The sequence below is a fragment of the Sinohyriopsis cumingii genome, unplaced genomic scaffold (genome assembly GCF_028554795.1).
Source record: "Sinohyriopsis cumingii isolate HCF-2022 unplaced genomic scaffold, ASM2855479v2 utg002078l, whole genome shotgun sequence".
Lineage (NCBI taxonomy): Eukaryota > Metazoa > Mollusca > Bivalvia > Unionida > Unionidae > Sinohyriopsis > Sinohyriopsis cumingii.
In genome coordinates, this window is record NW_028316125.1 from 692,239 (window position 1) to 719,402 (window position 27,164).

Sequence of the window (27,164 nt, forward strand, 5' to 3'; positions counted from 1 at the left end):
TCATTTCCGGGTTTATTTCAGCTTGGGTTCACAAGAAGAAGTGTGTTTAAAAGTAAAAGAATTAGCCATGACTTCGGCATTTCGCTTTAATTACGCAGTTGTGAGCAGAATTCCTCAGAGTTTTGCTGAAAGAGGAAACAAAGAGCCTAACAAGCAAATTAATGTGGATCGAGCTCGCGAGGAACACAAGCTGTTCATCGAAACATTGCGAAAATGCGAGATAAACATCATCGAACTGCAGGAAGACGAAGCGTACCCTGACTGCTGTTTTGTAGAGGATTGTGCTGTAATAATCGGCAGTGTGGCAATTATCACGCGCCCCGGCCTTACCAGTCGCCAGGGAGAGGTAGGGACACTGGTGGTTGGGGAAACATTAAGTAAAACACACCCATAAGACACAAGTATGAGTCATTCTATAGGCTGACTATATATCCTCATTTGCTTGTACCCCTCTACGGATTTCAATAACGAAAACGTATATTGTGATAAAAAGTACACATAACTAAGTCAGTTGAGTCATTATTGATTTATAATTTCTAACCTGACTGACCAGAATGGCCCTAATACTGGCATCCCCAGCACCTTTCATGCTTGACGGACTTTCCATACTAGTACACGGCACCATATTGCGTACACTATGGGCTAGTTTATTTCCATCATACAACATAATGACGTAGTTCACCCTATTTGGTAACTGCCGGATAATTCTGTAAATTACCATAACGTTGAGTTTGGAATTATATCTCATTGCACACATGAACATAGAATTCAAACTGCTTATTAGATCCACGTTAAAGGCAAATTTGTTGTCATTCTTTTCCTTTGCTTAGACATTGTCAATATCGGAAGTAGATGACATTTGTACACAACCCTTTGCTGAAAATGGACTTGTCCAGGACCTGGAAATGGATCTCGAGCACATCCATCTATTATATTGAAAACTTCCATTAAGAAAGAAATGCAACAGTGACTGTTAGTACCACACTACTCAGTCAGGTTAGAAATTATAAATCAATGATCGAATAAACTAAGTTGTGTGCACTTTTTATCACATTAAAGATTATCGTTTTTTAAATTGGTTGGGGGGTACAAACAAACGGGGAGGTATATTAAGACTATAGTCCACTGTTAGACTTATGGTGTAAGACATTTTTCCTGTTATTTATATTTTTGGGTGCAACATATTATTGCCTAAATAATGGCGTTGTGTAGTGTATTCCTGACTGACAGGATTGATAGGCCAAATTTTCAGGAATATCTCTCGTGGCGGTACATATCAATGCTTTTCCACAAAGCAAAGTCATGTTCCTTATTCTGATGTATTTTTTCTGATGAATTCAAATTCTCACACAATCAAGTTTTTTTTCTTCAAGTTTCAGTTGGGTGGAATGCAATGAAAGCCATGATTGCTGAAAATGGTTCAGATGATTAAGTATCTTGAAGGGAGCAAAGCTAATTAAACACTTTCTTCAATATTATTTTTTTTTTAAATTCGGTTTGTTAAAGAAACATAGGTCAGTTCAGTAAATTACAGCATTTCCATCTTTCATCAAATTCCAGCCAACTGAATGTAGGTCCATTTGCTTAAGTGACAATTTGAATTTATTAAAAAAAAGAGTAAGTAAAGTCGGACAAAAGTAGCATGACTTTAATTTGTGGGAAAACAATCCTTATGTGCTGCGAAGTATGTGCGATATTCCTGAAAAGTTTGCTTCATTTCCCTGTCAGTAATCCATGGAACATGCTACATAATGCCATTATTAGACAGTAAGTCTCACCCAAAAACATAAATGTCAGTGAATACGTCTTACATTGTAGGACTAGTCCACCAGCGTTTAATTCTTTAAATAAAGAATGGAATAAAACTGACTACACCCAAGTTTAATCCCAATTAGTACATGGTAACTAAATCATTATGTATTTCATCACTTAAAAACTTTGTTCAACACTGTAAGATGTTCACCAGAAAGTTTGTTGAAATTTGATGGTTACCATGCAGTGCTAAGGTAGGTTAGAGGTTGGATAAGTTTCTTTAACAAAACAATGCATTCAGATTGCTTTTTATCAGTATTTGTTTTTTTTATGTTTATTTTGTTAAAGAAACATGCTCCAGCTGCAACTGACCGCTCCAGTGGCCTAGTGGTTAAAGCGTCTGCCTCGGATGCAGCAGGTCATGGGTTCGATCCCCGGCCGAGTCATACCAGAGACATTAAAAATGGTAATAGCAGCTGCCTTGGTTGGCGTTCAGCATTAAGAGGTTAGTGTTAGGACTGGTCGGCCTGGTGTCAGGATAATGTGACTGGGTGGGACCTCATGCTACATGTCTGCGGCATGATGCCCCAGTGCTAGACATCACTATAAACTGCCACATTGCAGACATCGTAGCGCTATGACTGAAAAATTGTTAAAGCTACGTAAAAAATAAAAATCACATCACATCATCAGCTGCAACTGACTTGACCATTCCTCAGCTAACATATCAGCCAACTGAAATGTGTATAAGCAGAACTTTAAATGCACCAGTTGCTTGTGTCAGAACTGATTTCATCAGGAAAAAGATACAGATTAAATACAGTCCAACTAGCAATTAGACTTGAATCTGGGGGAAAATGTAAATCTCTGCCAAGTCTATGAGATAGTCCTAAAAATTTAACCTCAGGTTCCTATCAGTTACATATGACCGTTTACTTTGGAAGTAAAACATCAACCCAAACAACATAAATATCAGGGTAGGCTATCTTACATTGTAGGACTATCAGATCTTATATCACCATAAAGAAAACATTCCCAACCATTTTCCAGTGTATGATTTAAGTACCATACTGCGTTTTTAATAGCAAACTTAGAAGTTTTTCCATTGCACTGTTGTCTACTTCAACACTTCTTTGGAGGACAATGCTTCTAGTCTAATTCAGATGAGTGTGAATTTTGGGCATTATAAGTATAAAAATGATTACCCAAAATAGAAACATTTTTAAATCAACATGAAGTTTATTTTCTTTTGGAAACATTAGGGAAGCAAAATTTTGTATATTTTTTTTCTTCAACAAATAAGTTTAGTTATGACCCATTAGTTGTATAGAAGGAGATGTAGCACTGAAGCGGTCACAATCTGCAGAATATCTCGGAGCTGCCAGTCTATACTGATACTTGCACAGATTAAAGTTCTACAGTACTTGTGGTAATGCATTTTGGTTGGGGTTTTTCAAACATTTTTCAGTGCCATGTCCAATTTAATTTCTTGTTTTTTTAATATCTTTTTACTATTGATTCAGTGAAGTGTATCTAGCTGCAGATACTAGTAATTTATCACTGTAACCACATGGAGCATCCTAGTAATAAAGATAAATTTAAATCAATAAATTTGTGACATACTTTGTTATTTATTAATGATAATGCTTGTAAAAATGCACAAACATATTTAATTCAAAGATATATTATGTATTTAATAAAGGAAGTATTGCTACTGGTACTGTGAACTTCTTTCATAAGTATAGATTGCATGGTTATTCCTACTGTAATCTTGTGTTCAAGGTAGTTAATTAACCCAATTATGACTTCTAATCCCTTCTAGTTAATTATTCCCATTATGACTTTTTATCCCTTCTAATTAAGTATCCCCATTATGACTTCTAATTCTAATTAGAATAAATAGTATTTGCTGAAAAGGATTACTTATTGTTATAGTAAATATGAAATCTTGCTTCTGGCATACTGGCACTTACTACATTAGTTACATGTATAACCAGACTAGTAGAAACATTCCTCAGCTGTTTAGTCCAAACTATGACTAACTTTCATCAGTTTGAGAAACAAACAAGGCAGAAAATGATAACATGTCATTTCTCAAGCACTGCCTTTAGGCAAGGCCACTAACATCAGTGAACATGGTAATTCATCAGTGTCAAAGTCTGTGACTCCTGTGAGCAGATTATTAGTTGCTGTCATAAACAGGAAAAACCAAACACTGCAGTATATAATACATGAGCCTACCTATAAATTGAAATACCTGTAATCACTTTTATGGATCATTATTGGGAGTTTTATAAATGGCAGCTGGCCTGGGGCATGCTGACTAAAAAATTAAAGTTGCATTTGACATATTTTAGCTTACCTCAAAATATGACAACAAATACTGCATCTACTATAAATATACAGTAATATAATATTACATGTTTTAACTAAATGCAAATAAAGAACGTTTGATTTCTTTTTATCTTTGCTTGCACCTTAAAACCTTATGACATTCAGTTATTAAAAGATTAACTAGTACGTGATGACAGCTATGTACCATATACTTCCTTATAAGTCAACCATTTCTATGAGGGATGTTGATGGCTTTGAAAAAGTTTTAGCCGAAAAGATCAACCTTAATATTTTGCCAGTTTTAAAAAGTCATTTTCATAGTTCAATACCCCATTTATCTTGACATCCACAGGACCAAGGTAATATTGTTGATATAAGTGGATGTAGAAATAAGTGATTGGGGTGGGGCGGGGCAGAAAAAAATAAAATTTCTTATACAGGTGAAACTTGTAATAGGTGTCCTGTCATCAGGCAGTAGGATTTATACTGAAAATGGAAATTATGATTACATGAACACTAAACTAGTCTGAAACACTTGTATATTGATAACTTGCATTAATGTCATAAGGCGTTAAGTACTGTACATGTAGATGAAAAATCCATGAATTCAAGTATAGATCACATGCCATTAGAAAACATAACACATAAAGAAAAATGGTAGTCTTGTTTGATCTGTATCACATTGTCAACAAACACATGTCACTAATCAATTCACCATGATATTCACTGTTGCCAGTAGTATGTGTGTGTGTATAGTTGCCATTTATATGCAGCATGTACATGTACTTAAATTGGTCTAGATTTTGGTCAGTTGGAAACATCTTGCCAAGGTTACCAAAGGAATGAGGCTATTCATAGGAAAATAAAAACATGTACGAATGAAAAAGCTTGGCAATTATCTTTGCGAGGTGTCCCACCTTTAATTAACTTGGCAGCCAGATATCTATAATATCAAAAGATTGAAAATTTAATTTGTTTCATACCACCATTAGTAGTTATCCTTAGGTTACATGTTTTCCATGCACGAAGGAAACTTTCACAGCACAATAAACATCGTCCATTCACTTTGGAAAATACAACAATCGGTTGGATTTCTTTGCTTTTATTCGAGTTTGGTGCTGAATTGCTTTAATGAAGGGTGAATGTACTGTTGAAGTAATTGCTAAATGCCATTTGTTATTGTGTCATTTTTTAAATTTCATTTGCTTAGCATTTATAGTCTTGTAAATAGTTGAGTGAATTGGTCAGAATATCATAATCGATGCTCTGCTTCACTTAACCAGATGGTAATCAGTTTTAATCAGTTACTGATAGCTTTGCTCAAGAATTAAAGATATTAATAAATGTAGAGGAGTAATCTCTTTTAATGACATATATACTTTAACCTGATAAAATTGTTAAATTTTTCTGTGGTGTCTTTGTTTCTACAACTTGATAAATTAATGCAGCTTTCTGTGGTTCATCAGTTTTATTTAACTGATAAACTGTTGCAGTCCCTCAAAATCATTTCATTTGTGATGTGTCTATCATTGAAACTATAGTAGGACCTACATTTCTTGTTTGTCAATATTTATTAAATTTAAATTGAAATAAATCACCAAAATTAATATTGTTTAAATTTATTAACTCAATAAGTTAACTGCAAAATCATGTAATCATGACTATTTGTTTCCAAATTATAAAAGTTTGCATTTAAGGAGTATGGTATGGCTTTATATTTGTAAGTTATAAAGGGAAGAAATAATTCAGACAGACTAGTGGATTGGAAATCCTCTGTAGCTTACCATTTACATAGGAGTTTTACTAACCTTTGTGTTCTGCATACAGCTTTAAAGAAGTCTTCCTTTCCACACAAACGATTAACATATTGGTTTCCTCAACCAACCAGTTTGTGATTATAATCGATAATCGGAACAACATTAATGATCGGTGATTCAGAGGTAATCACTTTTCTTTGACAACATGCATTACGCAGGCCAGATATCAGGATACGCAGATTATGATATAACAGTGCACTGGTAAGTTAGTTTGTCAGGATGAACACAGGATTTGTTTCTTTGACAATATATTGATTCCAGTGCATTTTATATCCAAGTGATTCTTCCTTGAATCCTTGATACTTTCTTTCATGGTGCCCCTGAATTTCCAGACTCCAAACCCAAGATTGTACAAGTTTTAACGACCAAAGGTGTTGTTGCCAAAAAGAAACTGCCTGATGGTATATTTTGTAGCCAATAAAAATAGCTATTTGTGACATTGGCAAAGCCCAGTGCTGCTCCTTTTTTTATTGAAAATTTGATTCATGTACAGTAAGGGTCATCTTAACACATTAACCCCTGGAGGTTTTTGTCGTTTTCATCTGAAATTCGAGTAGGAAAAACATTTTGAAAGCTATTTCTGAATACATTTTAAAACACCAACTTCTAGGTGATCTTCCAATAACATCGTTTTTCATTGGCTATTTGGCTCGCTCATAAGCAGAATGGTAAAAGTTGGAGTTCATTTTTTGTTGTTGCTTAACATACCCATTATTTTCGTATCGAGACCACTCTTTTTTCCAAATGCACATCTTATCCTACTTTTTGCAAAGCTTCATCTGTCTGTTTGCAGTTCATACCGGTCTGCCTTAGATCTGAGACCAAAAAGTATAAAATCCAGATACAAAAAAATTGGATTCCGACCACATGCGAATTTGGGTTAGAAAAATGAGTTTTTCCCTCTGTATTTTGTAGTGAAACTAGAAATTCCAGATTTTTTGGTATTGTTGTAGAGCAACATATGTCTACTTTTGTTCTAAAGCAAAATAAATTTCTCTGCACTAATTTTATATTTAATTTTTCAATAATGTACATGTAGCACCAGACAATATAGTTGGACTGGACATTTCAGGCTGTTTGTTTATACAAATGTGCATACATAGACTTATATCTTTTGAGTGAGAGGAAAATGGTTGCATAGGTGGTATGGATACTGGAAGAACAAATTTGGAATTTGACTATTCTAATTGAGTGAAATACACTGATAAACTGCTTATCTATGGCACTGAGATATACAGTAAAATCTCTCTTCAGTGACCTCTGCTGTGAGTGACCACTTGTCATTTACAGCCACAATCTACATGTGCAGAAAACAACTAGAAACTGCTGTTTTTTTCAAAGTAATTTGGCACAGCTATGAATGACTGCATTGCAAAAACACGTGAACAACTCCAACCTTTCTTTAATCGTTTGTAATCACAACCATGTAGGAATGTTAGTGGGCAGCTGACCTTTTTTTCTGGGTAAACACAGCAACTTAGAAGGGCTTGTTTTAAACAAAACAAGAGTTGAGACTGGTTATTTTTTATAGAACCTACAGGTTATGCAGGTAGCATAGTATGTACACATGTAGTATTGCATTTTACGGACTGTAAACCAGACTAAAGTACATGTCCCTAATTCCCATAATGGCATTGTTGTGTCAATGTCATGTAAATCCCCATTATTGTTAACCATTCTGTCTTCAAAAGGAGCAGTCATGGATATACAAAGTAAATCAAATAGTTCATGTTCCTTTGTTTTGGCAAAAACTGCACAACCAGAATAATGTCATGATAGAAACCTTTTAAGACCTTGACTGCAACATAAAATAACTTTTTATGTCATTCAGCATATGCGCAAAAGAGATCTTTGTCTTTTATAAGTAATTATTGTTTTTCAGATTTTATTGTCATTGTAAAAGGAGTAAGTTCTTTGTTTTAACATAGTTATTGAAACCCATGCACTAAGCTGTCATGTGTTCATGGCATTGGAGCCAGTTACACCCTTTGTTTATCAAGATAATCTGTTTATGTCCTCAAAGAATTAACCTTTGGTTTTTAAAACTTGGTACATTTTGTTATAATTAAGCTCTCATGTCAAATTTTGATGATGTTCTGAGTTTTGGGTGAGTGGATTTTAAGACTGATGTTTTAAGAACAGGAGTGCCAACTTCAGTTACTATCATGTCAGTACAGCCTGCAGAGATGAAACAAATCAACAATCATTCAAATCAGAATTATTTTTTTGCAAAAATTTAAACAGTATATTGGTACTTAAAGAATCGTTTGCTTACTTAGAGGGTAGTGATACCGACAAGAATCCACATTTCAATCATGCAGACCAGGATCTGCTGTATCCCTGTTTGAATGCGTTTGGTAAAAATAAAGCACAAGGAAAAAACAAATACTGTGCAACATTGAAGTAAAATCACATTAAACCCACTCACAAGATAATCATGTCAAAAGGTGAAATACAGGAATTGCTCACGACATTTCTATTTCATTTAATTCTTATTCATCCACTCTTGAAAAGATAAGTGTCTTCGGGCAAAAATAATTTCTCATGGTTCTTAATGCCATACTATGAAGAACAATATTCTCATGTTAAGAACTCTCACCACCTCGAAAGCTGGAGAAGACAACAACATAGGTGTTGGATCATGCAAAGTTTGATGCGACATTTTTATTGTTCAGAGATTCTATTGTTAGGGCTAGCACATGAAGGAACATCAGAATTATGTGAAGATGGTATTTGGGTTAAAATTCCAAAAACCTTCAGCATGTAGCATGACACGTTGATGAATAATATGGTTTTAAAAAACAAGGGACATAACAAAGTCCACAAGTCTTTCATTAGGAGTAGCTGTAATTAATATTGCTACTTCCAGTTTGGTAATTCAGTCTTGATTAACTTCCTAGAAAATGTTTTGGAGATAGTTCCCACATTTAAGTAATTGAGAGTTTCAGACACTTTTTGGCCTATAATCCATGTTCAGCACTAAATGAATGGTTATGGTTGTACTGAGATAAAATAACACTTAAATCCATTTAATTATTAATTTAAATTTTAAAAATGAAATTTACTCTGGATACTGTACATGTCATTCTCATACATGAAAATAAGACTCAGCTTCCTGTTAATCTTTTACTTGTTTCATTGCCTCTTTGGATACATTTGTAAAGATGATTTAAAGAAACAAGCCAAAGGAAGAAATATAGTAATTCTGATAGATCTTGTAATTTTGAGGTAAAGTGATCATCTTCTTTTTTCTTAGACTTGTAGGAAACCATTTGGTTTGCTTTTAGAAGATTTCAAAGCTTTTGGTTTTACAATTGAATTTGAATTTAAATCATTTTGTTAAAAACAAATTATATATCTTTTTAGACTGCAGAGATTCGTCGTGTACTGAAAAATGACCTGAAGCTACGAGTGATGGATATGGAAGATCCAGGAGCAACTTTAGACGGCGGTGATGTTTTATTCACAGGTATTTTGACTGGAATGAGGAGGACCTGAAGCTTTTAAAATTTAACCGAGAACTTATTTTCAAACTCCGTTTACTCTGTTTAAGAAATTTAAAACATTTGCGGAGTAATTTTTTAACAAATGTTCTTAAATCGGTAAGACTTGAACCAATTACAATAAGGATTAAAATGCTGTCTGCCTTTTTTTAAAGAAAAATTGGAAGTTGTAACTTCATTTTTTTTTTGCAATCTGCCATCACATAATACATTGGCAGATCTGGGTCTGTGCATTTTGTTAAATGTAATCAGTATGAACAAACAAAATAGACCATGATCTGCAAACTCTATGTGTAAAGGCTGATCAGGAGAAGTCCAATAACTCTGTTTGTAATGATTTTGTTTCTATTATCCTGCGCTGTCAATGATTGATGTATATCACTTACAATGTTTGATATAAGTTGCCAGAAAAATTTGTTCAGTTGACTTTAAAATAAGGTATATATGCTTAGAACATCGTTAACCATAGGAAGCTTCTGTTTTGTCAACAAATTACTGGTTTAAAATCTTGCTGATGCAAATTATTTTTTTATACTTTAGGAAAAGAGATATTTGTTGGAGTTGGGAATCTCTCAAACTTTAAGGGAGCTAGTTCCCTCACAGATGCCTTTCCAGAGTATTTTGTAACTCCTGTCAATCTGCCGAAGGGAGTGTTACACCTAAAGAGCCTGTGCAGCATGGCTGGGAATGACGTTATTGCCATCAGCTCGAGTGATGCTGGGCTGGAAGTACTCAAGGTAGGATTGGAGTTGTCTATAAACCTTTGACCCTTAGGATCAATGACCGTCTGCCTCTGGAAATTTGTTACCCTGATAGGGAATTTGGGGGACCATGTGAGAATAGAACAAGTCCATTTGTGGATATAAAATCATTCAAGCAAAGTCAATAAATGTAGTCGATCTTTTTTAGTATAATTATTTCTGTAATTTGTCTAATTGAAATTTTCATTGTTACACTTCTTTGCACAACTCTTGTCCATGTTTCTCCCGCTGAACAAATGATTGTATAAATACTGGATATTCGCTTGTGATGTCTTGTTAATGCTAAATAAAAATGGTGCCAAACTGTCCTTGTTGAGGCCACAATATCTCACCGCTGCTTTTCCTCAAAGGATTCCATAGCAATTCATTATTTGCAATAAGTCATATCCGGTCTGTTTGGTCCTAAATGAAAATGGTATCCGTCTGATTTGCACTGTGATTGGCATGGTGAACATCTTAAAAATCTTGTTTTCCAAATGATAGCCGTATCAACATAATTTTTCTGGAAGACTTCTCATGTCTGTCTCTAAATGAAAATGGCACCACTACGATCTGATATCCAGTCTTGAACCAACACTCAAATCAACATAGGTTTGATTTTAAGGTGAGATTTGTCGAGTTTTAAGCTGTAGTTGCTTGTGAGAATAATAAAACAAACAAGTATGAATAGAATTTTTTCAAATCCAGTTTTGTGGAGAATACTTTGATGCAAGTTCAGTAACTTTAATCCCCCCCCCTCCAAAAAAAATAGTTTTAATTATAGATTTTATCAAAGTCAGCATTTAATAATATCTAGACTGTTCAAGACAGTTGCAATCAGTGTCTTGCCATGTTTAAGGTCATAACAGATATCCTGTGGAATGTTGGATTCCTGGAAATTATTTCTGAGTCTCTCTTGCTTATATTCCTGAATGAAGAAAGACAAGAAAATGTGGACATGTACCAGTTATACTGTGACCAACTAGGATGTCTCATAAAGAGCTACTTGTATTGTTCATTATAAATTTTCTTCAGGCATTTCACACACCAGCCATGTCATACCAAAGGATAATGTGACTGGGTAAGACATGATGCTACATGTCTGCAGCATGATGCCCCAGTGCAAGACATCACAATAAACTGCCACTCTGCAGACATTGTAGTGATATGACTGATTTTTTTTTGTAAAGCTACATTACAAATCCAGATCACACACACTCTCTTCATATTGGAATATAGACCAGTTTTCTTTTTTATAAATTCTGTTCCGCTCATCTTTAATCTTATTGCTTACAGCAACTGCGAGCAAATGCCCAGTTTAGCTACAAGATCCTGAAGATGGAATCTGATACTGCAGCGAACATGTTATATGTGAATGGCAGACTCATCCACCGAACCCGAGAGGAAATTAAAGAAAATAATTGGAGTGTGAGTATTTATTGTGACTTTTTCTTTTACAAAGTGACTCATTTAGTTGTTGCATATGGCACATAATATATTGCTTTCCTTTCTCATAGTTTTATTGTATAAAAAAAATGAAAATGAACATTTTCTCAGAGAAATATGAATATGACATTTAATGTGTTGAGACTTCTCCCCCCCAAAAAAATATAATCAAACTTTAGCAGTAATCATCATTAAGGCTCTTATGATCAAGTCATCAGCTAATGCCATTTGCTGTTTTAAAAAAAAGTATTGATGCCAACCATATCTCACTTATTATCAGGTAAAATTTCTCAAGAAATATTTTCTTTTTATTCCAGTCTTCATTAGTAAAAACACTCTTTGTCTTCATAAGTGTCAATGTTTGGTATGTCACATAATAAAAGAGCTTACTGTACACAAAAAATGGTGCAGAGAGAATACAGTGATATTAAAGAGGCTTGATATTGAGAAAAGGGTACTGCATTAGTTCAGTTGGTATATTATCACATATATAATCATGTTGTCACTGGTTCAATACCCACGCAGGCCAGCATGGGTCAGCGGCCTCAGTGCATCTATTGAAAAAGCAATTGGCTTCAATTTTCTCTGCATGATATAGACAGTAATGTGTTATAATTACTATTAATTCAACCATCCAACTGGCAGAAAAACTGGATGTAGTCTTACAAATGAAAATGGAGGAGAGTGTAAATCAGGGCCAGAAATAAGGGTAGAATGCAAAGAGTGACAGGGTACAGCACCCCTGGGTCTGCTATACCTGTTTAGTTGGGACACTGGTAAATGTACTCCGTTTCATAGCTGATTTTATTTGGTTCCATTTGTGAAGTGGGTGATAAGATGGAAGCCTCTTTAGATAATTTTATCTCAGTGTTATCAATTCAGTTTTTTAATTTGGGCAATTCTCCACAGAAAAAATTCGCCAACATGTTCACAAATCACCTTTCGAAGACATCAGGTTGCCCTGCTAAATCAAATTCAGAGTCAGCGAATTTAAAATCCATCTAATACATGGTCCCTTTGATAAATATATTGTATGAGACCAGGTTTGTAATTGATAAAATTTCAATTGCACACGTAGTCCTAGAGTTTTCAATGGTATTCACATTTAGAGTAACACCTTTCTATAATCATGGTGTATTTTTAGAGCAGGTAAATTCTTTTTCAACAAGCTATCCCACATCTTTGAGTTAAGCATTAGAGAAGTTCCAAGATATAATGTAACTTTGTTTTTAAAATTTCCCGTCATTGTTTTACCTGCCTAGGTAACTGGAATTCATTTTCATTTCAAAGAAGGAAGCCAGCAGATATTTTTATCAGTATGTAATTACTTTTGACACAAAAAACTTAACAAGAAAAATTCCAAAGAAGATTTTCTATTTCCACCATCTTTTATGCTAAATAATCCATTTTAGTCAAATCCCCATTTCTTTAGAGCTACTCGGGGTTGCCATAAAAGAAAATATTGCTGATTGTCCAGAAAGAACTGGACTGTTTCTGTGTCATGACCCCAATTAAAATGTGACCAGTCAACTATTGCCTCTGTATTATGCAATGTATGAATAGATTACAGTGGCTAGCATCATCTCAAAGTTTGTGGAAATTGACCAAGACACTGAATACATTCTTTGAATGTAAGTTAGCAATATTTTTCTTGTGAAAAATAATTACATATTTACAGAAATATCTGTTGGTACCAATTTCTAGAGTTACAATTCATCAGTAAAGTTTCAGTCTTGAAAATTCCAGGAACATGAGGGAAGTTTACCACCGTCTGACCATACTGAAATTTTTAAAAATATTTCACATTTACTGTTTATTGTATTCTCAGCGGTACGAGTCTTGAAAGAGAAATTTCTCCAGAATGATGCCTAGATAACTAAAGCACATCACTGTATAAACTAGCACCATTGACATATTGAAAGTTAGGTTTCAAAGAATAACACAATATTTTCATTATTTTTATGATCCAGGCTGCATTGTGTACCTTTGCGGGGGAAAATTGAAACCTTCTGCCTTTGAGACATATTCTAAACTGTCAAGAATTAGGCAAACATAATCCATAATTGGGGTGTGCTAAATGTTAAACTGTGTTGAACTTTAGCACTTGCGAAGTGTAGTAAATGCACTTGGATTCTACTCAGTTCTACTAATCCCAGCTAAAGTTTTATCCAGGCAGAACAAGAAGACATCAAGTGATTACTTATCCCAGCTAAAGTTTTATCCAGGCAGAACAAGAAGACATCAAGTGATTTTCCCAAAACCAGTTTTGAAAAATTTAACTCTTCTGATTCCCAGGTGGTTTCACATGCTAACAGAAAATCTTTATTGAAAACATCCATGCCAGCCATTATGCTTTTGGCATAATCATTATGCTTTTTTACACTAAATTAAGTGTATCTGTGTTCAGATTACACGTTTTCGGTATATCCCCTCCCAAAAAATTAATTTGTTTTCTCATGCAAGCGCCTTTGGACGCCTCTGCTCCATTTGCATATAAGTGCTTTTCGACGCCTGCTGTAAACATAGCCATTTTGAGCGGGGTTTTCATAGCGCCACCTTCGGGACAACCCCCTATTAGATAAATTTATTGCTGTGAATGACCATTACATCAAATCACATGGTCGCTGTTTAAGCTCTGGTCGAAATCTGCTTTTTAAAGTAACTAGGTCATATTCTCCACTCTCACAAATGGAGGTTTTGGATTTTGTTCAGTACTTACTCAAGTTTTCATGATTAGAATCACAACTATGAAAGCGTCAATAACTTAGGTAAAGGCTCTGATATTGATGTAGGCAGCAATTAGTTTTTATAAATTATCAAATTCAGATGACTTAGTGATGTAGATGCAGAATTTTTTTTTGTAAATTTCGAGTATGAGAAATGGCAGCTACAGTTGGTCACACGGCTTCATTGACTTGGCGGTGAACGAATTCTCTCAAGATTTTAAAGCTCATAAAAAAAATCTACCATGAAAAATAATTACACAGCTATGATGATTGGACATTTCTCTTAAATTTTTCCATATATAATAGATCTGTACCAAAAATGAAAAATGGTTAAAATTGCTGTTAAACGTAATATACACTGCACTGTTTAACAGTTAACAGGCAGGCCTATGTGTATGGAGTCGAACAGGTAACATGTTTTCTATTTTAGTGCACTGCACTGGGTAACTTTGCTACATGTGTATCGAAGAGCTAAAAAGCTATACATTCGTTTTAGAGTCTGTGAAGAGACTTGACAATGAAAAGGGCAAAGTTAGAGTGCTCTTCTTTCATTACCAGAATTAATAGTAGATTCCACTGGAGAAAACATTTTTTTATTTGCTTGATAATGCTTTGAATAAATATAACTGTGAGAGATTGTTAACAAGAATAAAACTGAATTCAGATCCAGGCTCGGTAACCCAGCACTTAGTGCTCTACTACTGTGCATAGCAATCAGTCTCAGCTGGTACAAAGTGTTTTGAAATGCAATACGAGAGTCTATTGCTTTTTAAAGCTCAAAGTGTTATATACGAAAACTTGAAGCAGTAATTGATGTTAAAAGTCCAGAGGGATAAATAAATCATTTTATACATATGCTCATTGACTTATGCCTAGTGGTGGCAGTACTTCGATAAATAAATACCAATTAAATAATTTGTATAAATTGAAAGTTGTGTTCTACTTCAATCTTTTACGTCCTTTTAAGTGTAATCATCATAAATGCAATGTGTCCTCTTGTAATTAAACATAAAATGTCAATCTACCGTAACAGCTATGTCTGCGAGCATTTCTCTTGAGAACCTAGTTAAGTGTTGATTTTGTTTTGATATTGGACTAACGGAAATATTTCTTGTATTGTTGCTTTAAATAAAAAGTGGGCCTTCTTTTCTATTGTCACGTTAATTGCGTTTTTGAATCAAAGAAGGTGGAATAAACAAAAAAGGTAAAAGGCATACAATTCCTACATGCTTAAGAACCAGCAGTTCCAGTCGTATGTCAGGTAACTCGTTTCAGTTTATCAATCGAACACTGTAGTAAATGTTACTGTGTATGCAATCTAATTAAATAAACTTATGCGTAAATCATAACTGTGATTAAAGACAGTGAGGCAACAAAGCAAAATGAGAACTTCGTAAAATAAATAGCTTTGTTTCACAGATACAGACCATTGTGGGAAAACGAGTTTCAGGGAATTCCTGAATTCGCACATCAAGATATTGTCCAGGATGATAAGTTTCAGTGTTACTTGCAATGAAATCATAGCATCAATATTTTACTAAGCAACAATTTAAAAACTGAGTATCGATGTAGATGATTGTCTTACAAAATTGTGCTTTTTTTATAAAAGAAATCTTATTTGGTAGTGTATCAACAGTTAGTCTGGTTCCCTGCTTCGTAGACTATTTGTTTCTTAAAAAATATTAAACACCACAGTGGGAACCAGCCTAATCAACAAAAACCAAAAGACATGATGTAATACACAAATGTTTTTGGGTACTGTGTTGGTTGTTGAAACCAGTTGGAATCATGTTATCAATATTTCAGATGTTGGCCACTTCACCAGAAAAAGCACTTTTTTGACAATTATTCTCAACACGATTATGAAACAATGATTCAGTCATTAAATAATAGCCATGAACCCCACGGTTCTCAGAATGTCTTTTGTCTAACTGATTTTTGGGAGGTCCCACTGTAACTCATGCCCTCGCTTATAGTGCGGTCTATGTTTTTGGACCGCGATGTGTGCAAGTTATTGAGGTTGACGTGTAATGAAATAAATAGGGATGTGCCAAGTAAGCTAGATTGAGATGATGGAATTAATTTGAGTGTAATATGTTACTTCATAATATGATTGATGGTACAGGTAAGGGCATGATATGGTCTTTGAGGTTGAGGGAGGGGGAATTTTGGAGAATGTGGAAGCAACCATAATGTTGGATTGGCGGCCACATAGTCTTGCATGCGACAGTGTTGAAGCTTACACAGACATGATATGCAAAATAATGCTATTTATCTTTTCTGTCTTGACACCCTGTCTAACAAAAATTCATGTTCAGTAATTTATCTTGTAGAGCTTGATTAATGTTCTGAATATTTCCTTTTATTTGTATGCCATTATTAGGTTTAATGTACTGTATGTCATATTCCTTTAATTACCAGGCCATAACAGATATACTTGATGGCCCCAAAATGGAGGTCGGTTTGCAGGAGATAAGCAAAGTTCGGGGAAAGCTCTCTGCATTAGCTCTCTTGATATATATCAATAGGTACCCAAAGAAAATAATCACAACACAATAAGAATGATGAGGTTTGGACACGATTTTATTTTTCTGCATGGTCTGGAAGTAATGCCTGTCTGTTGTAATGGTTTACCATGAATTGGTATTGGCATGCACATGTTCCAGCTTTTGTTTATTGTCCTTAAAATGTTTGCATCCTTTTTGGCTTTACCTCACCAGAACGAATTCTTAGAATATATTTATTTTCTGGAAATATTCTAGTACAGGATTTCTATAAATATTTGGAAAACTGTTTGTGGGTTAGATTTGAGTTTGTTGTGGATATTGGTAATTTAGCTGAGTTTGTTACCAAGATATTTCTGAAATTATTTCAAGTTTTGTTCAGTTTTTTGGAATGGAATCTTGTTTATCTAGTGAAGAGTAGTTGTTTTATTTATCTCTTATAAAAAGGCAGGCATTATGTACTGTACTTACAGAACTGCATTTGGTATTTCTTATTACATGTACACTGCAGTTGATGGAATAGATATAACTTGTAATTAGTATACTTATATGCCCTTGATAAATCACATAATTTATTAGAACCAGCAAAACACGTGGAGCCATTTAGTGGGGACAGTTTTTTTATAAGTGTTAACAAGCTTTTTTTGTAAACATGCTATCTCATTGTGGATTGAGTTAAAACCCTTGATATTGAAATTTTTGCTTTTTCATACAAAGACCAATTTCTTTCACTTTTCACATCTTTTTTTCTGAATGTTTTCTTTCTTTCTCCTTGGCGAGTTTGTTGCCATCTGATGTCTTTATTTTGGAAACTTGTAATACAGTTAATGAAATTTTAGTTTACCTGGAAGTCCTCGTGTTTGGTTTGATTTCTTGAGCAATGAATAATAATAAACATATGGCTAATGATACATTTTCATTGTTTTGTGACTTTCATCTGAAGACTTTCAATCTGTTACACACATGGTACAGTAGCTGCCCTAATCAGAATGAGGTGATAGGTTGTACATAGAAAGAATAATTAAAACAAAATATCAAACACATGGTTTTGCTATTAGTGCTCTATTTTCAGTTTTTTTTCTCAATTTGTTTCATAGAATAATTCAAAAACAAAGAAAGAACTTGTGCAATACTGCAATTTCACTTTTATTTATACTGTATGATACCAATATTTATGGACTTTGTGGTTGTTGAAGGCCACATATGGAAGCAACAGAGAACAAAGATCCATTTATGGAGTTAACAAAATCACCTTCCACACCAGCAGATTTAACAATGGATGAGAAAAATGCATATATAATATATTTGCACCAAAAACCCCAAATGAATTCACAATACTTTCAGTACACTGTAATGTTGACCTAGTATTCTTACCATTCTCTGAAGACTCCATGCTGTGCTATGAATTTTATACCAATTGCAAATCCAAGTTGTGGGTGTATTCAGTTTGCCCACAATGCTAAAATATGACCAGAATGTCTAGTTGCTTATATAGATTTTAGCTACTGTGAGAAAGTATTTTAATGCTAGAAATGTACTGTCCTTACCTTCTCAATTCATACAAAGTTAAATTATTAAAGAACCTGCTTTCTGCCACTCGGGGGCCCCTATTAAGTATCCTGTACAACAGCCATGTTAATGCACAGATACACTGTTAAGTATCCTGTACAACAGCAATGTTAATGCACAGGTACACTATTAAGTATGCTGTACAACAGACATGTTAATGCACAGATACTGTTAAGTATCCTGTACAACAGCCATGTTAATGCACAGAAAGGTTTGCTTTTTCTTTGAGAATCAGACAAGAATAGTACAGATTAGTCAAAGTTCATTTTGAAAAAGATGGAAATTGCATTTTGTCATTTACAGACCATACATAGTAAGAGACTGTTGTAGCATTTATAATTAGAAGTTGTGCATACTGATAGTAAGAGATTTATATGACAAAAGTAAAGGCAAACAGTACATAACTGTAGTAAGAAATTGCTGACAGTAATAGATACAAACAGTGCATTCTAAGAGATTTTCAGGATTTTTAATACTTTCAAACAATGCATAGTAAGAGATTATGAAATCAATAACAACAAAGTGCTGTAAGAGATCATGATACTGATAATTACCAATTACAGTGCATAGTAGGGGAATGTTATGATTACTAATTACAGTGCATAATAGGGGAATGTTATGATTACTAATTACAGTGCATAGATGGGGAATGTTATGATTACTAATTACAGTGCATAAATGGGGAATGTTATGATTACTAATTACAGTGCATAGATGGGGAATGTTATGATTACTAATTACAGTGCATAGATGGGGAATGTTATGATTACTAATTACAGTGCATAGATGGGGAATGTTATGATTACTAATTACAGTGCATAGTAGGGGAATGTTATGATTACTAATTACAGTGCATAGTAGGGAATGTTATGATTACTAATTACAGTGCATAAATGGGGAATGTTATGATTACTAATTACAGTGCATAAATGGGGAATGTTATGATTACTAATTACAGTGCATAGATGGGGAATGTTATGATTACTAATTACAGTGCATAATAGGGGAATGTTATGATTACTAATTACAGTGCATAGTAGGGGAATGTTATGATTACTAATTACAGTGCATAGTAGGGGAATGTTAAGACATTACTGAATCTGTATCAGCAGAATAAAAAGTCTTAGAATGATTTCTTAGGGTTTTGGGGTGGGTAAAATATTTGAGTTTGTGTTCTATTAACATGATCATGTACTTGTGCAAATATCTTCGAACTTGTTTTGTAATGTGTGTCTGTAATTAATACATGTACAGTCAAACTTTGATTATCTGTCAGGGTGCAGGACAGAGACCATGAGAATCGACAGATAATGGAATAATTACATTAAAAGTATCCTACAATAGACCGGGTCATCAAAAAATCATAATATCTACGTATGTACATGGACCTGTTTTTAATATTTTTTATGTAAATTGCACTGACGGCTATCAGAGACTGACAGTTACTTGGGTGCTGCATAATCAGAGTTCTGCTGTAATTGAAGTAGATGTCAGTTATTTGTTTTACAAGCAATAACTATTTGCTTTGCATATTGATGCTGAGTAAGTTCATGACATGGTCATATGCATGACAAAAATTGCTATCAAATCATGATGCTGTTCTCCATTCCGTTTTGAAATTTTTACTTAGTCAGCACCATATCAAATCAGTGGTCAGCATCATTATTTAGCCCCATTTTAAATCAGTGGGTCACCATTGTTACTTAGCACCATATTAAATAATTGGGCACATCATTTTTTTATTTAGCATCATTTTAAATTAGTGGGCAATACATTATTTAGTACCATTTTAAATCAGTGGGCCAACATCATTATTTATTTAGCACCATTTTAAACGACAGGGCCAACATCATTATTTAGCATCATATTAAATCAGCGTGCCAACATTATTATTTAGCATCATATTAAATCAGCGTGCCAACATCATTATTTAGCACCCTGTTAAATCAGTGGGCAATTTTTTTAGCACCAATTTAATCAGTGGGCAAGTATCATTATTTTTTAGCACCAATTTAATCAGTGGGCAAGTATCATTATTTTTTTAGCACCAATTTAATCAGTGGACAAGTATCATTATTTAGCACCATATTAAACCAGATAGGTTGATCTTTTTCAATTCTCAATTTATTATGTAATGAAATGATAACACTGCCTGATGCAAACTAATTTAGTTTCTGTTAGTTCTAGCTGATGAAGTCAACTGAATGCAAATAAACCACAAAGTACTTTAAAAGTATTCACATGTTCACAGATAGCAAACTTGGTGGCATGTTGTGTATGTTTTGTACAGTGTGACAGCAGCATGTATAGGTAACTACATTTGTGAGAAATTATAAAAATTTCTTGCTATACTGCATTACTTTAGTAATGCATTATTGCTTTGATAAATTGAGTTGGTAATTTTCCATTCAAATGTAACTTTTATATTGTAATGATATTTCTTTGTCTAGGTATTATTCTTAACTAAACCTGTTTGGCTATAAAAATGCATGGAGCAAAGAGAGGTACTGACAAAATCGTTGACACATTCAGGGATTATTTTTAATTGCAACGTATGTTGTATAGTATCAAGTAGTGCAGTGTGGATAAATACTGTACTATTCTGACAATGTTAAGTAATGAAAACTGAATATATAATAATTCAACATTCTGTTAATTAATGGAGAAATAAATCCCAGTATGATAAGATGAAATACTGCACAGTTTTGACAATAATGAATTAATATAGAAATAAATTAATATATAATGAAAACATTATTCATCTTGTATTAAACAATGTGTTAAACATTTGATATTTAAAAACTGTACACTCATTTAACATCTTTTATTTAGTCATATTGCTTGGTGTATTGGAGTATTCAGTTGATGATAGTTAAGACAGTGGATCACAAGTACACGTTTGTTATAGCTGTAATTCATAGTGTTGGGGTTCTTATAAATGATGAAGAATTTCATTAGTTTTTGTATACCTTCAGATCCTAGATGAGAAGATTCTGTACCCAAAGCATCATGTCTCAATCTTGGAGATAGAGAAAGTCCGAGGAACTTTGTCCAGCCAGTGTCTACTCTTGTACAAGCAGAAGATGTACAAAAAAGTGACCTCGAATCTTGCTGATGCAGATATGGATGCCTATTCTACACTCAAAACTTTGAAATAAGTTTCCACTGTATCACTCTCTTACAGGGGGATCATTTGCATATAATTCTTGTTCATGGTAGAGATAGACTCGTTAACATGTTGATTCATATCGCAGATAATGCATACATATACTTGATGTTCGTGTGTCAGCCAGGTAGAGTTTATCTCATATTTGTTTCATAAAGTGTGATGTTGATTTGTTTTGTATCACCTACTTGATGGATTTGAAATTTATGTCTTTAAAGGATTATAAACTCTTCATGCACTGTAGGATTCTTTCTAGATGTGTACATAGATTAATAATCTTTTCGAATGACTGCATGTATGTCTTATGGTTAGATTTCTTGATTTTATGGTAAATTATCCCTACACGTTAGTGGGCAGTATTGTCAGGGAAGGGGTCAAAGATCAGATTAACAAATTTAAACTGTAATGGCAGTTAAGAAGAAAGAATACCAATCAAACTTTATATATGCAATTATAGCATGAAGATGAAATAAAAAAATGGATTTTTAGTTGTGACTGCTATCAGTGTATAAGGTGGGTGAGGGACAATTACAAGGAGTAAGGTGTGTTGATGGAGGGGTTGTGTAATATGCTATGAAAAGCATGGCTATTTTTGATGGCAAACAATTGCAATTGCTGTAGTAAACTTGTGTTAAATGAAGCTTGGAAAATACTTAAAACTGTATAGTACATTTTTCCACTGATAACTTAAAGTTAGCAACCTTTATGGTACAACAAAATCTCAGACTGGTTCCCATACCATGAGAAATGGTTATAATTTTTTCAACCTTTATCCTCCTGGACAAATTATGCGCATAAGCTTTTAAAACACTGGAGACCAGTGGAAGTTCATAACCACATATTTCACAAAACAAGGATATTGGCTCATAATTTATAAGACCGCAACTTAGATGCTCAATATAAGGTTTTGTTGAAGAAGGCCTTCTTAATAATTTGGAATTGTTTTTGAATAATCAGCAATAAATAGCCATGTATTCAGGACTTTCTGCCAATGAATCAGCATGTTAATAGGAGCTTATATTGATTATAAAACTCATGTATATTCATGATATACTATTTTAACTGGTGCATTTAATTTTCTTTAGCTTGTACTTTTTAATAATGGATATAGTAATAATGTTGGCAGTTTTATATTTTATTTTGGTCATAATCATCCTTAAATATCCTTATGGCATTACAGAAGAGGATTTTAGTTTATAATTTGTTATCAGTTTGATCAGCATTATTATCAGTAAGTGTAAATGAATGATTCTTCCTGAGTAACTAAAAAAAAAGTGATATCACACTGGCTTCATCTCGTTTTATTGCTCTTATTTTAGGAGTTTTTTTGAAGACAATAGAAGAAGAAAAAATTGGTTTAATATTAGTCTGGTAAATATCCTGCCACAATGATTGTGAGAAATGGTTACCGGAATTTTACAACCCTGTGTGCCCTCCATGATATGAAAAATTATGATTACATCAGTAAGAAAAGGTGGTGTTAGAATATTTCAGTGCATTGGTTGTATTTAAAAATTATTAGATATAGTCAGAGAATTAAAACAGAGTGGGTTAAATATTTCCCATGTCAGATTTTTATAGATGTATCAATGCTATTGCAATGTTCTAGATTATTACACAAGAAAATTCCTGGTTAAAGTAAGAGAGTTTACAGTCCCTATTATTAACAAATAAAAGCAGTGTGGTAATGTAAAAGAGAAGAAATGAAGGTGTAATCTGGCTCATAAGTCAAACAAATCCCAGTTGCAATGTCTTGAAATAGAAGGATGCTAAAGAACATGAAGTAATGACTTGAATTAGTTCAGAATTTTTACCTTAAATTTTGAGTCTTTTAAACAATGTTCTGTCCTTCTGCCCACTATAAGTGGAATAATTCACATGTTGAAAAGGTAATAATGCTTTTTGAAGAGTACCTGCTAGAAATTAGTCTTTTAAATTCTGTTAGATTTGAGTAAAGAAAAAACACAATTGTATGATCATGCATTTCAAAAATGTAATCAACAGTTTCATTTTTGGATGACTTGGCCAGCAATCTTCAGTGAATTTTAGTTTTTTAAGATGTGTTTATATTCAAATTATTTAATTACCGATTTTTGTTAGAATTACAAGTTTTAATAATAATTTTTAGGGCAAATGTTCTGATCATAATTTTAAAATCTTCTCAGTGAAATACTTACAACAAAATGAGGCACAATTGTTTTTTATCAACATTGCTATGCCATCTTAAATTTGCTCATACTAAATAGTGGCTTGCTTATATGTATGCATTCATATTGTTGAACCTTTTACAATATATTTTTTCCAGTTGCATATATATATGTTGTGTAATGTTTTAAGATTCCAGTCATTATCAGTCTTTTAATTAAATTCTTGACAACTTCACTGAGAAATAAACAAACTTTTTTGGATGGAAAGAGTTCTTCCAGTATCCAAGACAATCCTGGAGTAATTATGCCAAAAGAGAAATCTATTATAATCATTATTTGGCTGGGGCCGACATCTCATATCCAGTTAGATTTTCAGTATTTTTGAATGTCCTCATATACAAGTGTAACCTATGTTGAAGTAACTCTCCATGCCAATATAGAGGGAGTATTTTTACCAAGAAAATGCGGCTAGCGTGGGTACGTGGGGAAAGCCTGTCAGTAGCTTCTCGTAGGTCCCTGGGTTTTCCAGGGTTCTTCCTCCACCAGTTATACTGGCCGCCATGTATAGCCTATCTTGTGCTGAAAAATGGTGTTAAACCCTAGAACAACAACAACAACCAAGAAAATGTTCAGCTTAGTTGTATTGATGTCCCATACAATAAATAATGGACTGTTTCATCACATTACCAGAAATGTGCTTGTGCTTCAGTTTATGTCTGGTCTTAGAACATAAGACATATATAAGTTCACCTCTGGTCTGTTCACTTGCGGTAACTTGAAGAAAATTAGGAGATGTACTTCAGGATAGGTATCTGTAGTCTTTTTTCCCCCTCTCAGTTATTTAGCTGTACAGGGAAGAATTTATTTTTGCATTCAGCAGCAAATAAACCATTCAGCAGAATATATGACTTTTAAAAAACCAGAACATGATATTCTTAGGAACTTCCAGCCGTTATTCATTTTCACTACAATTACATCATAAGAAATTTTGATCTATGATTTAAAGATAGGGCCTTGATCTGTTATTTACAGATATGGCTTTTTCTGTAAACAAGAGTATACATTGTTGGACATCATTAATTTTGAATCTGAAGTTTATGGGTCCAGAAAGTTGTTTTTACAGTTGTGAATACATTTCATATAATAATAATTTATATATTTTCCATAATAGATTCATACAATCACACATACACATCAATATATATATATATATATATATATATATATATATATATATATATATATATATATATATATATATATATATCTGTGTGTGTGTGTCTATTAGTATAAAGATGTAATTCAACATGAATGTTGTTTTAAAGATATTGTGCCTAAACACACATAAATTTATGTTGTCTGAATTGTGAATATCGACGTGACACCTCAGATTTGTACATTTTTTCATGTATATACATGTCACAATTTTTTTATAAAAACATTTTTTTTCTACACTTGGTGTTGTGAAAATTTATGATATAATCATGGCTTTGAAAATCTTTAAATTCAATCTTAAATGAAACAATTGATGTTTCTTCTTAGAAATATATATCCTGTTTCACATATTCATTCAGTAGTCTTTGTTTTTATTGTACCTAATCATGCTATCACTTATTTTAAACTTGTTTGAGAAAATATCTCTTTTTCATGAACTTTTAAATGTTGTTTGAAGTACTTGGTCTTTTATCAGACTGAAACAGTTTTGAAATTAAAATATTTGACAAAATCTCATAAGCTTTCAGCAGTAATTTGGGTATTTAGAATTTAGTGATCAAAATAAATGACCTTTTTTTAATTGCATTGATTTCATAGTGGTAAATTCAAAATGCATATACCACTGAGTAATTCCTTGGTTTTGCTGGCATTTCTAAGAAGTATTATCTAAACTGACATCTCAAAATCATCTGTAACATACTTCAAGGTGATGATGAATAGTGGTTACTAAGTAATCTGGTTACATAGCAACAGTGTTATTTTCAGTTAATGACACAGTGTATTTAGCAAGAAACAAATCTTTTAATGGTGATAAATTTCTTCATTTTGATCAGAAATATAATTTATCTAGAGATGACAAAAATCACAAAAAGTGTGGTCTGTTTGATAATTGGATTGATTAGAGTTCATTTTCACAACAAATGCTACAGATTTAGTTATGAATATTTTGAATGTTCAAAGAGATTAATATTTGAAACTATTTACAGAACAGTCATTTGCATTTTGGTGCAGAGAAGAAACTTTGGCTTAAAGAATAATGATCTGTTGTCAAGTATAATTTACTGTATACAGTTTATATCTGAATAATAGTGTATTTAGAATTTGGAAAGAAAAATTGAATAGAAAATATCTAGCAAAAAATACATGCATTTATATGATTATAAAGTTAGTATTTTATATGCAGTAGTTTAATGATGACTGAACAAATTGCATAATACAAATTTTAGGTTTTTTTTGGAGGGGGATATTTTTATCTTGTGCCCCTTGTTTTTTTAACAAATATCAAAAGTTATAATTTGTTCCAGTTCTTAACCTGTTTTAGTCGTACCTTAGTTGACAAAACTAGTTTCAATTTTACAATACACTTAAATGTGGACACAAGAACTAAACCTGGTAGTGTCAATTTTTTTCACTCTGAAAGATCCCTTCTCCCAATTGCTGCTTTATTTTACTATAACTTTGTGAAATACAGAGAGAATCTTGCGTTACTTGATATCATTTTCTAAAGCTTGCTTTTGGTTTTCTTGGTCAAGTGATCAAGACCTTGTGTATAATAAATCATATTGACACGGAACAGACATCAGATCTTACAGAAATAGATAATCAAATGAGTTGTTAGAGCATTCTCCATTTTTCTTAAGTCAGTTGCCATGGTTTACACATCAGTAATGAAATGAGACTGTAGAAAGCTTATGCACTTGATGTTTGTGCACTGCTATAGTAATAAATATGCATCTTTGACATTTCAGAAAATGCATTTTTGGTATTTTTGGATTATACAACGTTTGATCACACTATCCTGTTGATTATGTCAAGTATATTTTTATAATGTTATTCTTGATCAGCTGTTTTTAACTTAGTACTTAGCAAAAATAAAGATCATGTACATTTAGACCTGTCTGTCTTCATTTTGTTTTTATACAAAATATTGGGATCATAAATGGTTTATATAGTTAAGAATTATATTGCTAAGTTTAGGTGGGAACCTATGGTAACTCAGTTGGTTAAGCAACAGACTTATGATCAAAGGACAATCGGTTCAGTACCCACCCAGGCCAAAATCAGGTTGACTGCCTCTGTCCTTGGGAAAGGTACCTAGCTACCATTTTCTTTACTTGATATAACCAAGAATGTGTTTAACAGTGTCTTTGAAACCTAAAAAGTGTCAGTTTAACTGGAAAACTTGGGTAGGTATAATTGCTTTCTGTGGTTACACTGTAAATTGTAATGAGCAGCATGTCATTCT

General features: G+C 33.2%; 1 protein-coding gene across 2 annotated transcripts; it reads left to right on the top strand.

The window, feature by feature from the left end:
• LOC149771179 (N(G),N(G)-dimethylarginine dimethylaminohydrolase 1-like) lies at positions 1-26,812 on the top strand. 2 transcript variants are annotated; one of them, XM_089948779.1, is made up of 6 exons: positions 1-346; positions 9,270-9,372; positions 9,947-10,143; positions 11,443-11,574; positions 16,740-16,887; positions 21,367-21,503. In XM_089948779.1, the coding sequence occupies exons 1-5, from the start codon at positions 68-70 to the stop codon at positions 16,875-16,877; spliced, it is 849 nt and encodes a 282-aa protein (XP_089804905.1). In that variant the 5' UTR covers positions 1-67; the 3' UTR covers positions 16,878-16,887; positions 21,367-21,503. The 2 variants fall into 2 exon arrangements, with proteins under 2 accessions (XP_089804905.1, XP_089804904.1); XM_089948778.1 differs by lacking the exon at positions 16,740-16,887 and having other exon boundaries at positions 21,367-26,812.
• Positions 26,813-27,164: the final 352 nt, after the last annotated feature.

Bases quoted from the DNA above. Each gene is read 5' to 3' on its own strand.
- LOC149771179 (XM_089948778.1), top strand. From the start codon at position 68: ATGACTTCGGCATTTCGCTTTAATTACGCAGTTGTGAGCAGAATTCCT. The intron at 9,373-9,946 runs GTATTTTGACTG...TTTATACTTTAG, and splicing joins CGGTGATGTTTTATTCACAG to GAAAAGAGATATTTGTTGGA. The intron at 11,575-21,366 runs GTGAGTATTTAT...GTATACCTTCAG, and splicing joins TTAAAGAAAATAATTGGAGT to ATCCTAGATGAGAAGATTCT.